Source organism: Rhodamnia argentea, chromosome 7 (genome assembly GCF_020921035.1).
Source record: "Rhodamnia argentea isolate NSW1041297 chromosome 7, ASM2092103v1, whole genome shotgun sequence".
In the NCBI taxonomy this organism is placed as follows: domain Eukaryota; kingdom Viridiplantae; phylum Streptophyta; class Magnoliopsida; order Myrtales; family Myrtaceae; genus Rhodamnia; species Rhodamnia argentea.
In genome coordinates, this window is record NC_063156.1 from 29,807,674 (window position 1) to 29,821,138 (window position 13,465).

Below are 13,465 nucleotides of genomic sequence, written 5' to 3' on the forward strand. Positions count from 1 at the left end.
ATCGAGTGATTTCTATAATATTTCTATTGTCGCCACCGAATCTTGGACCATTTTGCAAGGAGCATGACGCTCGATAAACCTATAGCTCCAAGAGCATTCAAAAATCTCTCTCTCTCTCTAACACGCTCACCTTTCTCCAGAGTCCACCCTTTCTTCGTTTCCAGGACTCGGAGCTCGTCTAGGGTTTCCTGTCGTTCCGTTTGAGGTTGAAGATGATAGACTTTGGCAGGGTGCAGAAGGAGCTCCAGGAATGCAGCAAGGACTTCGAAGCGTCGGGCATCAAAGTGAGCCCTAAAGCCGATAACCTTGCTCGTTTGATCGGCACCATACCTGGTCCTATTGGCACTCCTTATGAAGGCGGCACTTTCCAAATCGACATCACTCTTCCTGGTACGTTCCCGCCCTTTTATTACCTCCTTGTTTGCTCCGATTTTCGTATTTTATCGTCCCTGCGTCGTCAGGGCCTATATTGTCTCTCCCATTGTCTGAACTGCAGTGTGGTTTGAGCATATTTCGCATTTGTTGTTTAGGTTTTCCTCCTGTTCCGTTACCTGCTTGGTATCGCGTGGGAGTGAGAGTGCCTGTATGTCCTTAGCTAGATTTCCAATTAGGGTTTAAGCACTGCCGATGTATGATTTCCGGAGATTATTCAATTGGGGTCATCGTTTTGGTTAAAAGACGATGCGATTGTGTAATTTCTGCGGTTATGGACACGTGAAGCGCGAGTGTGTAAGTCATTAGTTTCTTTGTGATCTTTCAATTATCCCGAGGATGTTGAACTCCCTCGCAGAAACTGAATGGTACTCGCCATTTGTGTATGTGCGCCAGTTGGTGGGTGGGTTGGAGGGAATCCTTCTTAAAAATGGCAAAATTGAACTCGATACAGTGATTTAGAAAAACTCCAATGTTTGCACCGCATGTTTTCTCTGTTCTGCGCTGTTATGTGTTCCTTTCTTTCCCATTCATGTGCTATAGTTTAGTTTGCTGTTAGAAAGTGCAGAAACAGAGATATTTTGTTCTTGCTTTGTATTGATTGATATCCACTATTTTTTCCTTTTCCTGGCACAGATGCATATCCTTTCCAGCCCCCCAAAATGCAATTTGCAACCAAAGTTTGGTAGGTTGAAATCTTGTTTGTTACTTTTTTCTTCTTGTTGTTAGGTAATGCATGTGGTAGCTAATTTGTTGTTCTTGAAAGATGAAGTCGAACCCCAAACTACATCTAATAGTTGTATGTGTATGATGGTTGCTGAGCATGTGATGGGCACTCAATGCCGTCACCCTAGTCGAGTTGGATAACCAGGAACCAAGGTAAATTGCGTGCCTTGATTATGGCTCATTCATTGTTCATATTTCGTGTAACTCCAGTCTAATCCAGATTCCAGACCAAACCTTTAACCATCTGAACCCTCTGAAATAACCCTGTTGATATCCTTATTGGTTTTCATCATTATTTCTGTGCTTTTCTTAAATCGAGGCATAACTTGTGTGTGTATCTTTTAAGATTCCATTGAAACAGTATCCCATTTAAATGACTCTCAAGCTTGAGTTGAGTTTCTTTGTGTACTCAGCCAGCACTAAATTTTCCTTTCTAAAAGTTTAAGTAATGGTAGGACATTTTCTGGATCCACTTTGAGTCAACTCATTATGTCATTACGAGTGGATTAGGAAGCTAAAATATGAAATCTAGCTGTAGTAAGCTGCTAATTCAAAATTGTGACTGACAGTTATAAGGATGTGTGTGTAAATAAATCGTGTAGGCACCCTAATATCAGCAGCCAAAGTGGAGCAATTTGTTTGGACATCTTGAAGGACCAATGGAGCCCAGCACTCACTTTGAAGACTGCACTTCTTTCTATACAAGCATTACTGTCTGCCCCTGAACCTGATGATCCTCAAGATGCAGTGGTAGCACAACAGGTTCCCTTCGCTGCTGGCCTTGCCCCTTTGTTTACATATTTTTGCTGATGGAGTTGGTTGTAATATAATAAAGTGTCTGTATAAGGATATTACAGTATCTTAAAGACTACCAGACATTCGTTGGCACGGCACGATATTGGACCGAAACCTTTGCCAAGACATCTGCCCTTGGGGTTGAAGAGAAGGTAATGTTGCTCTGAATGTGTGTGTGTGTGTGTGTGTGTGTGTGAAAACGTAAACGCGTATTTATGTGTGCATCTGTGTATGTGTAGTGACCGTTTTGTGCTTTCATGTATACTTCTATGAAGGGGAAAACATTAGAATGCATTTTTATAAGATTCCCGACCAACGTAAGTTTGAAATTTCCTAAAGCATGAAATATTTATTTGTGAAACCAGATTTGCATCGTGTATCGGTTATCACCACGGCATCCTTAGTGAAAATATGCTTAAATGATAGCAACTGGAATAATTCAGTTTTCTGATTTAGGTACAACGACTGGTGGAAATGGGCTTCCTTGAATCTCTTGTGAGGACTACACTTGACGCTGTTGGTGGTGATGAGAACTTGGCTCTTGAAAAGCTTTGCTCTGCCTAGGGTTCGACAACTACTAAGTGTAAAGTTCCTTGCAGTGTCCATGATTGAGATCCAATAGTATAACTTCCACAGATTTAATTACATATAGTTCACCTGCTCGGTTAATGCATGGTTTTGGATGCTGTGGACAATCGCGGTCCTCCCCATAGACAAGTATCTATGCTGGATTAATTAGTTTTATGACATGATTGACTGACAACCTGCCATGATGGAAGTGACTATAGTTAAGAATTTTGATGAGGAGTTGTGATTATGAACTCCTGCTAATGTGAAAAGGGTTTCTATTGAAATGGGAGATACTTCTGCAATTGGTTAGTATGGCTTGCTTTGGCAAAGAATGTGCATGTGAAGTTGCTTCACTATTCACAAGTCATTTTAAATTTCTAACTTGTGCACCAATTGCATCCAGTATTGCGCCAGGATATTGGTGGACTTCTGACTTTGTTTTGCAATGATCGTGCTAATTGGTTACATGAGAATGGGATATATGGGGTGGGATTGGATCACTGCATTTTGCAGAATAAAGTCTGCGCTGAATGTCACATGTTGTAGCTGGAAAATTTGGTGCCATCTTCCATTTTTTTCGTACAAAAATGAAATCAATACCTTGGCATGTAACAGAGATAGAACCTTCTCTGCCGCACTGGAAATTTATGGTAATCTCTTTTGTCAGCCTGCTGATAATTTTCTCCAAGCTCATTTTCATACTATGTGAGATTATGAAAGAATGAGTTTGGTTGCTTTTGACATGAATTGGGCGAGTTAGTGAGATCAAAAGAGCTGCGCGCCTTTCTTTATGTTTTGTTGATCAGCAGCTTATAATGTTGTCAACTTGGCAGTCAAGTGAAACCTCACCTTTAACGAGAGATCAAATTGGGACTGCACTAAATGCAGTAAACACACGACCCATCTCTCTCTCTCTCTCTCTCTCTCTCTCTCTGTGACCTGCAATGCTCCTACTATAAGGAGACTAAATAAGCAAATCAAAAGGGCTGCATTGAACTGAATGTAAGATCTTTTTATTTGTTACTATTCAGACATGAGTTATTCCTGGAATCAAATTGCAATGGAACATTTGTATTTTGATCAACCCTTGTGGGTAATTGCACAACAAATTTTTTTATCAAACACCCTAAGCATTCATTGTTCAATGTAGAGAGAGGTACTTTCATGCATGATACAGAGTTTGGGGATCCATCTATGAGTAGTAGGAGGGTCTTGATTTCAGTAAAGAGAAGAAGAAATTCTACATTTTAATCAGTCGCAGCGATAAACGGTGATTCTCCTGTGAGGGTAAGGTTGACAGATGACAAAGAGGAGCATTGCGATGACCAGAGCTAGCACCAAACCTATCAGCATGCCATTGGAGTCTGCCTCCTCTTCGCAGCATATAGCCATATGCTTATATCCCTGGTGATAGATGTGAGGATCTTTAGCTACCAGCTCCTTCCAATGAGAAGGCGGAGTGTGAAGATGAGCTGAGCTGTGATTCAAGTGTGAATGTGGAAGCGTGGAAGGGGAAGTTTGGAGGTCTCCAGAGCTTTAAGTAATTGGGAGCACATGGGGGTCCTATCCAAGTATCTAGCACAGCCACAGACGAGTTGCCACGTTGATTCGTGACTTTTATCTTTCTTCCACCTCCTTCAATGGTGCTTCTTGTTTTGGTCTGTATGCTGGGGAATCTGTGTAGTGGCGTGGAAGACGGGCAATGGCAGGCGTTGCCCCCCAGGGCATGCGTGGAGCCTACCCATCTTGGTGCTACGAACGTTAATGGAGAGAGAATTCAGACATGTGAACTTGTGTTGCCAACATCCACGCGTATTGGCGGAGTTAAAGCAAGAAATTCGAGGCTGCATAATGTGGGCAGCAGGAGATCGTGAGGTAGAATTCCTCGGAAGACGCGCGAGGGTCTCAACACGCTATTTGAAAAATTAGGCAGGCCAGTCAGACTATCTTCAATGGATGGGTGGACCGAGTCAAGATGTATATTTTTGTTTGTAAAAAGCCCGGGGTCGGGTATGCAATGAGACACTGAAACTGACAGCCAACAGCTATGCATGGGATGGAATGTGACCTCTGCCATTGACTCATGTTGTTTTTTTCTCAAGTTTCATACTCGGTACAATGACCCCGTTTACGCAACTTCCGCCAAAATTACGTTTATAATTAGAGTGATCAGTTTCAAGAGCCTAGATTTTTAGATTTGGAACTTGGAACCTATATCGTCGGGATGGTTACACTGACCTTATTGACGTCGGAACCGGTCGTGATTTTATTTTAGTTTCATGTTATTGTATATACGAATGCATTGTGCCAACGATGAATAGAGTTTTTTTTCTGCTTGAGGATAATATTTTCAATACGCACGCACACAAGGCTGAACATACGAAGAAAAACAGCAAAACAACTTATTTAAGGTTGGGGGTGAACCGGTTGAGTTTCGGGTTTTATTTTAAGAATGAAACGGTCAATGCCGATTTCCAATTTTTGAAACCGGAAATCGAACAGGTCCCCATTTGAATCGGCCTCGAGTTGGCCATGTAATGCCGGTTTGGGCCGGTTCTCGGGTTGAACCGGTCCGTAGGCTCGCCCCTACCTGTTTTATATGCTCCCTCTTGCGGGTGGCTTATGGGATAAACATATTATACGGAACAGGGAAATATTCCTCAGTAGGGTAAGTGAAAACGAAAAAGTGAAGGGTTACTTTGGGGGAGGAGGCTCAAGGAATACGAATCTGTAATGCAATGCAAAGTCCAAATGGGAACTGGGTCATGCTTTTTCTTTTTTGTAGCCTGAAGAAGAAGCTTTTTATTCTTCTTCTTCTTCTTCTTCTTTTTCAATCCATCCTTTCATTATTTGGGAATCGCTTTGGCATTCCTACCGATCACGTCTCCCCACCACGCATTGAATTCTACATTTCCCCACCAACAACTTCAACTAGTGCCTACTTGTTAGCTTTTTTTTTACCCACTCGACCCTTCTCTTCTCTTCTCTTACTTCTATCTTTCTTTTTTTCCCTCAACACCCTTTATTTCTCCACGACGTTTCATTCCATCTGCATCTTCGGCTGAGTCATCGCTCGTGGTCAAACCCCGTCTTGACCGGTGGGTTGAAAATGCCATGGGGGGGAAATTGTTCCCTCCCACGATTTTCTCCGGGTGGAATCGTTGACAAAATTGTCGGGGCAGTACGCAATTCCATGGGAAAGACAGAATGTAATAAACCCAATTAAAAAAAGCTCCTTAAGTCACCACGGGTAGGTGAACGCCACTGTACATGTGATTGGAAAAGGGTGGGATCCGCCTTAAATGAGCAGTCCATTCTCGACCGCGATGGATCATCACCGGAGCAGGGCCGTAGTCCCTCATCCACGTTAAAAACATGTAAATGGGTGATGGGGCCCAAGAGGATCGACAAGGGAACCAACCAATCACTTTGGCATCTTTGCTCGAATTAAATGTGACGCAGAGAGAACACCGACCCCCTTTTTTTTTTCTTCTTTGATGGGAATTTGGACTTCTGCTCAACGTTCATCGTTCGTTCGGGACGTGGTCTCCATCGGAATTAAATGAATTAAATATTCATTCGATGAGCATCGCTAAGAATTGCGATAAAAACAACAAAAAGAAGAAGAAGAAGAGGAGGAGTTTCAATTGGTTGGCACTGGCAGGGTGGAGAGGGAGTCAAGATGAGAAGGTGACGCTGTTGAATTCGGACCCCAGACACCGATCAGACTTTTCACCATTTGTTGTTTTGACTTTTGGGGAAGGTTCCCTGGGCCCTAATTAACAGGCTAACCCGACCACTCCCCTTATTCACCACCATTTTATCTACTCCAGCATATTCGACCAGCATACAAAGAAAAAGGGTGCCACTCTTTGTATTCTATTTGTCCGTTTCCGTTCCACACCTATTTCTGAAACATGTTTAGAATATAAATAAATTTTTTTTAATTTTTTCTATTTTTTAACAGACCGCAACACGTCGATTATCAGGGCATCTCACCGGTCGCCGATCATCGGCAACCCTAGAAATTTTATGCTATTAGAAATTTTATGTTGTTATCAAACGCGTTTATCTGTTCGGGAACTCGAAACTTGTCCATAAACTTAAAAAAGAAAAAAGAAAAAAAAGAGGAGGATGTATTTGTCATCAGGAATTGATTTCAGAGACATAAATTAATGGGCTACCGCTAAAGACTTAAAAATGCGACCGGCAGTTTTGGATTATGTTGCGCCAAACTCGCATGACCCAATTCCTGATGGCGCGGGACTCTGTTCAACCTCCGCTGTTGTAGTTCCCTTGCTTGCTTTCGCGGGCTCTCTCCCACACGCTTTCTTTCTAAGCCTTAGACATGCATACGCACAGACTGGTGTATACAGTATAATTCGAATGTAAACCATCGTTTTCCTTCGTAAACGATGAACAGTGGAAGTTGCTTGGCTCCCTGTATCGACCAAGCCCTTCCGAATCTTCCCCTCCCATGATACGCGATGGGTTGCATCTCGACCATCATCACCGACGGTCGTCGCCGCACCGCCGTTAAACACCGCCCGAGTAGGAAGGCGCCCGTTGCTACCCCCGCGGTATCCGACGAATGTAAGTCCAGCAGCGCTCCGGCGGACGAGACACCGAGACCTCAGCAAGGCTGGCCACCGTGGCTGGCCGCCGTGGTGGGCGACGCCATTCGCGAATTCGTCCCTCGCTGCGCCGATACCTTCCAAAAGCTCGACAAGGTACCTCCGAGGCGTGTGCTCTTCTTCCGATTGTTTTGGCGTTTTTGGCATTCTTTTTGTTCTGATGGTTTGGTCCCGTGATAGATTGGGGAAGGAACGTATAGCAACGTGTACAAAGCCAGGGATCTGGTGACGGGGAAGACGGTCGCGTTGAAGAAGGTCAGGTTCGATAATTTGGAGGCAGAGAGCATCAAGTTCATGGCGCGAGAGATTCTGGTGTTGACGAGGCTTGACCACCCTAATGTGATTAAGCTCGAGGGGCTGGTCACTTCGCGCCTGTCCTCGGGTCTCTACTTGGCTTTCGAGTACATGGAACATGATCTCTCCGGAATCGCTGCCCGCCAAAATGGCAAGTTCACTGAGCCTCAGGTGACCCTTTTCTCTTCTTCTGTTTTTTTTTTCTGCAAACCTGTCCTCCTTTCTCTTTCTTCCTTCTTTTTTTTTTTTTTTGCTGATTACATATTCTTGTGTGGTTCTGTTGATTCGCCACGGTTATTTGTAATCGTCCTTGGACTTCGATTTCGTTGTGGTAAACTGGTGATTGATAAGAGGCTGTTTTCTCTATTCTAGATAGTTGTTGCTTTGGTCTCCTTAGCCCTTATACCACTCTAGCTCTGTTTTCTTGAAGGGGTTTTTGTGGTGATGTGAGCTTTTGGTTATACACTTGACGGCCAATTCAGCGCATAATTTGTCATGGGAGCCATTGAACTATGAGTTGGGCAGAGAATTTGATTGATAATATAAGTACGAGTTGAATTAGAATGTCCAGAAGTTAATTCAGAAGTGAATGTTCAGTAAAGACTGATGAGAGGGGTTTGTAGACTCTCAAATTATCAAATAATAAATGTGCTTAGGAAGGATGTCTATTTGACTTCTGAATATCTTGTAAAATTCTTGCTTTAAGGCTCATGGAGGTGAATTGCGAATCCTACTCAAGTTTTGGATGTTAGTAAGGATCTGTACTTCATATTGACAAATCAGATCAACAGTTCGCATACTTCTCTAAATCTTGAGGCAGCATCAGCAAGCTTGTTCTGCCAAAGGAAAAGTTCTCTACTTGCATCTGCAACTCTGGTGCATCCTTGCACAAGCTAAATGGAGTTGTTCTTTGTAGGTTTCTCATCCTCCTTTTTTTTTTTTTTTCCAATTTGCAACACTTGCTCAAAGAGGAGAGCATATTGGTCGAAAAAAGAAGTATCATCTTTTATTCTGGTTGTTGGAGATTTTTTAGGGGTGATGAGGTATATGGAGGGAGATTCACTGCATACAATAAACTTCTCAAACATGCTGAACCGTAAAATTTGATTCGAATATTCACATGTTCAGGAATATGATTTTTAAAATTGCAAACAAGAGGATTGCGTAATTTTCCAAATGCTTTTTAGGCTGCGCACAAGCTATGAGGTTCATTGCACTCTTCACACGTTAATCAGTTTCACCTGCAGAGCCCATGGAAAGTCAGTGCTACATGGAATTGTTTGCTATCTGTTTGTCTGCCTTAAAGATATGATGATATTGTCTCTTTCGTTTTGTTTCCAGAGTTTCACTGGACTTCAAAATATCCATGATTTGACATAGTGAAATCTCAAGTTTTCTTTCCGTCTTCTTTGGGGTATCTAAAATATGAATTCCTGTCCTCTCCAAAATATGTGGTCAGGTCAAATGTTATATGAGGCAGCTGTTGTCAGGGCTTGAGCATTGCCATAATCGTGATGTCCTGCACCGTGATATTAAGTGCTCCAATTTACTTATTGACAATGAAGGGACCCTTAAAATAGCTGATTTTGGACTGGCGACATTCTATGATCCTGAGCGCGAGCAAGTCATGACCAATAAAGTTGTAACACTATGGTACCGAGCACCGGAACTTTTGCTTGGGGCTACTAGCTATGGAATTGGCATTGACCTCTGGAGTGCAGGCTGCATTTTGGCGGAGTTACTCTATGGAAAGCCAATAATGCCAGGACGGACTGAGGTACTTTTGAGCTCTTACTTCTTAATATAGTATCCTGGCGGCGTGGTCAAGTAAAGTAATTAAATATGAACGAGAAATTCTTTACCAAGTGATAACCATGGGTAGGGAGGCCATATGTGTTAATCAATAGGTTCTGTAACACGGTCTAGACTTTCGATATGTATGTGTCGAAGCACCTGGGTTGGCTGGTTACTCACATATCATGTATATTCCAATTTAATAGTTTGCTTTGCCTCAAGGTTGAAGCTTGAAACCTGACTTGCATATGATTTTTTCTCTTTTTCTTAGGTAGAGCAACTGCATAAGATATTCAAATTATGTGGCTCGCCATCTGAAGCATATTGGAACAAATTCAAATTGCCAAATGCCAATATTTTCAAGCCACCACAGCCTTACACTCGTTGCATAACAGAAACATTCAAGGACTTCCCACCGTCTGCTCTACCTCTCCTTGAGACTCTGCTTTCGATGGACCCTGATGAACGGGGCACCGCCACAACGGCACTAAATAGTGAAGTAAGTTATGGTTGCTCAATCTGTTGAACAGAGCAAACTAGTGTTTTCTATTTGGATGGAATGAATATCTTGCTAGAGCATTCTCGAAGCAAAGACATGTAATATGACCCCAAGCTCGTGACTAGTTTCAGTTGGTTCTTCTTTTTTTTTTTTTTTCAGAAGATGGAAGCAGTTTGTGAAGCCAGAGATTTTTCCTGAAACAAAATTATTCATGAAAAACATAGTAAAACCATGCCATATATTAGCCTTTTTTTATGTACTTTTCACGCCTTTTCTTTATTTATTTTTCTTCTGAATTTCAATGATTTTTTAGATTTTGACCATAAAAAAAAAAGATTTTCTAGAATGGTATCAGGGCAAGCATAATGCAGTACTTTTTTATCTGAAGCACTATCATACGTACATATCCCAAGCTAAGAAATTTGTTGGTGGGCTAGATAACAACTCCTCCCTTTGTCCAATTCATAGAAGTTTGACTTAGTTCACTTCCCTGCGTAGTTCTTTGCTGCTGAACCTCATGCATGTGAACCGTCAAGTCTGCCAAAGTATCCTCCAAGTAAAGAGATGGATCTAAAGTTGATCAAGGAAAAGGCGAGAAGGTTGGTCTTCTTTCGTTCCATACTCTCTGTCTAAACTATTGATGTCGATGTCTTTAAAATGAGGTTTCCTTTTCATGTTCAAAGAGATTCAAGCAAGAGACCTGGTGCATTCCATGGTTCCAGAATGGATGGGGTTCATGGTCGGGCTGGGAGGTTAATTCCAGCCCCAGAAGCCACTGCAGAGAATCAGGCAACTCTGCATGTATGTGATGCAAATTCTTCATTTGATGTTCATGCAGGTTCTCATATGTGCCCCCGTTGTATGATCCAACAGTGAATGTCACTTACAACTGGAACTTCATTTGCATTGTTTGAATATCCTAGGACTTTTAACTCCTTAGATGAACACGTGCATTTGCCCACTCATGCCCTGGCACTGTGGAGTCAGTATCGGCTTTCCTTTGCATTCATTGCGTTGAAATGTTTCCTGGGTTGGAGCTCAATGTGTAGGTTAATACACTGATGCTTGTCCAATCCAGAACTGCTCATCTCAGTGAGACCACCAAACATATAACATGTTCTTTGTTTGGAGCTTTGCATTCTTTTGTTACTGTTTAGTATAGGCAAACTGTTGCTGCTGATCCGGAAAATGCAAAACCAACCCAAACCATAGGGTGGCACTTGTCTTGAGGGTTGTCTGCTTAACCTTCTGTTGTAAATCTGCAGAGGCTGAGAGTTATGAAGAAAGCCAATCCCATGAGCAGAAGCGGGAAATTCCCACCTGCACATCAGGATGGAGTGGTTGGATCTTCTGCTAACGCATGCCTAACTGGTCCAGTGTCAAGTGCTGCACCTGATTCCCGTCGATGCCAGTCACTTAATCAGAACTCATCAAGTTCAGTTGGAAATGCTTTAGCTGGATCCTCCACAAGCCAGAAGACGTTAAAGGCGACTCCCAAGTTGTTGCAGATGGGAAGCTCATCTTCGCATTCATGCCATCGGATGCTTGTTTACGGATCCAATCTCACAATCAGAAGTAAATAGTTGGCCTCCAGCTCTCGATGCTCTCTCTAAATCAGAAAAGAAGAGCGGTACACAGACTCGATAATCTTTTTGTTAGCGTAGGATCCTTATAGATTTCTCTCCCCACACCAGTTCTGTACCTATTTTCAGAGTAACCAATTGTTGTACAAAAGAATAAAGCTTTTGCATTGTGAATGTCAACCTGTTACTTCTGTCATCCATGCACGTGCATAAGAAGTAATTCACTTATGGAATCACTCGCCTAGCTAATGAACTATAGTCCGTGAGTGAGTGGTTGGAAGATCATAATTTAGCTGTAAGCTGACAAGGATTGAGGGGTGAGGATTTTGGCCCCACACTCGTACATTGAAATTTATTCAAATAGGAAACTCCGAATTTTTTCAACGCGATCTGAATAGGTTTGCTCTTAACATGAAATGCTCTCAACCCGATGCATCTAATCAGTTCCAATTCACCTCCAGAAGCCAATTCAAATGCATTACATACAAGCCTAACTCTGTAAATATACAGGCACGGCTCGCACAGAATTATTAGAAAACAACGCTTGAACTAAACATGTGAAAACATTGCGACTCAACTGATATCAATGTTCTCGATTTCTGAGTAACAAATATTAGTTCGACAACTTGGTTTACCTATTGCGCTTTTAAAATGGGAGTATGATTCGTATTCTAGTTGTAGTCGAATACTAGTGACTACTTGTTCTTAGCGAGACCTTTTGTACTTTGAAAAGGCTTTAAGGGTGTGTTTGGTTCGGCTTTTTCAAGGGGTTTTAGGGAAATGCAAACCAGTTTAGTCTAAAAGGGTTTTGGGAAAATGCAAAGATTGATGGGTAAACTCTGCTTTGAGAAGTATCTTTGAGAGAAAAGCTATTTGGTAGAAACACATTTGGAAAGGAGTGATTAATTTAAGCATTTTAATTTTTAATTGGTTTAAAATCGAAAAAAATATGTCTGCAACTTTTTTTAGTTTAAACATTGACGGCAACGTTATAGATAGGTATTAGCAAATTTATGAACATAAAAAATTTGGCTTAAAAAAACACATAAGCCCGAGGAAAGAAATCATTATCCTTAAATATTACAAACATCGTTAAGCATATCCTAAATTTATAGCTATTTTATCACGTAAACATGTCATGTCAAATGCTGCGTCATCATTTTAAGCACTATTCTGCTCATTTACAACATGGCAATCCAGTGTATATAAATTGGGATCCAAAACTACTCTTGCAAAATGTGCATCATCCACGACAACATTTCTTCGTAGATAATTGTGCAAAGTCATTGCTGCTATCACAATGTTCACTTGCTTTTGATATGGATAACTCCGCATTTCCACTTCTTTTTCAATACGACAAAGGCCTTATTTCCTTTGATTATTTATTTTTTTCAAAATATCTATTGAAAAAGTATTTTTTTTAGGTTTTTTTATCTTTAAAATATACTTGATGAGTGACAAATCATTACGATGTAGCATTTTTGTGATCGAGGCCTTTTCATTTTTGTTTAATTTTTTTATTTTTTTTTTTTCTTGAAATATCTTATTCAGTTTTTTAAAGTGCTTATATTTATTAAATTTAAAAAAAATAAAAAAAAATAAAAAATTATATAAAATAAAACTAATTAGAAAGAAAAAGAAAAAAAACTATATAAAAAAACTAATTAAAAAGATAAAAAATTGAAAGAAATAAAAAATAATTAAAAAGAAAAAGAATGTGAAGGACTGGATGGAGAAAAGATGAGGGAAATTTTTTTCCTCTTCTTAAAAAATGGAAATCATTTTCCACACTTTTGAATGTGCTTTTTCTATGAAAGGAAAATGTTTTTCTTGACTCGTATATTTTTTTGTGAACCGAGTGCCGAAAAATCCGAAAAACATTTTCCTTAAAGTAGTTTTACGCGAAATGAACGGAGCCTAAGTTCTCACTTCATTCCATTTTTGTGTCATCCTAATTCTCCATCCTAAACAAGCATAAGCGATGCGCTTAATCATACTTAAACGTCATTCAAAAGATACATGTACGTTACTTATACGATTTATTTGTTCACTAATTAATGAGATGCAAAGAGAGAAAATTATTCAAAAAGTCATAAACCTGTTGTACGGAGGCCAATTCAGTCCTTAACCTTTTAAAT

General features: G+C 40.8%; 2 protein-coding genes across 8 annotated transcripts; both read left to right on the top strand.

The window, feature by feature from the left end:
- The first annotated feature begins 71 nt into the window (after window positions 1-71).
- LOC115749605 (ubiquitin-conjugating enzyme E2 27) lies at window positions 72-2,825 on the top strand. 2 transcript variants are annotated; one of them, XM_048282480.1, is made up of 5 exons: window positions 72-390; window positions 1,069-1,117; window positions 1,761-1,908; window positions 2,016-2,105; window positions 2,410-2,825. In XM_048282480.1, the coding sequence occupies exons 1-5, from the start codon at window positions 213-215 to the stop codon at window positions 2,515-2,517; spliced, it is 573 nt and encodes a 190-aa protein (XP_048138437.1). In that variant the 5' UTR covers window positions 72-212; the 3' UTR covers window positions 2,518-2,825. The 2 variants fall into 2 exon arrangements, with proteins under 2 accessions (XP_048138437.1, XP_030542356.1); XM_030686496.2 differs by having other exon boundaries at window positions 74-390; window positions 1,761-1,920.
- Window positions 2,826-6,813: 3,988 nt separating this feature from the next.
- Window positions 6,814-11,523, top strand: LOC115749596 (probable serine/threonine-protein kinase At1g54610). 6 transcript variants are annotated; one of them, XM_048282455.1, is made up of 8 exons: window positions 6,815-7,253; window positions 7,338-7,622; window positions 8,911-9,228; window positions 9,517-9,744; window positions 10,243-10,343; window positions 10,428-10,545; window positions 11,010-11,155; window positions 11,250-11,523. In XM_048282455.1, exons 1-8 carry the CDS (start codon window positions 7,011-7,013, stop codon window positions 11,389-11,391), a joined length of 1,581 nt encoding a protein of 526 aa, XP_048138412.1. In that variant the 5' UTR covers window positions 6,815-7,010; the 3' UTR covers window positions 11,392-11,523. The 6 variants fall into 6 exon arrangements, 5 of the variants coding, with proteins under 5 accessions (XP_048138414.1, XP_048138412.1, XP_030542342.1 ...); XR_004016353.2 differs by lacking the exon at window positions 11,250-11,523 and adding an exon at window positions 10,668-10,793 and having other exon boundaries at window positions 6,817-7,253; window positions 11,010-11,130; XM_030686482.2 differs by having other exon boundaries at window positions 6,817-7,253; window positions 10,428-10,533; window positions 11,010-11,523.
- Window positions 11,524-13,465: the final 1,942 nt, after the last annotated feature.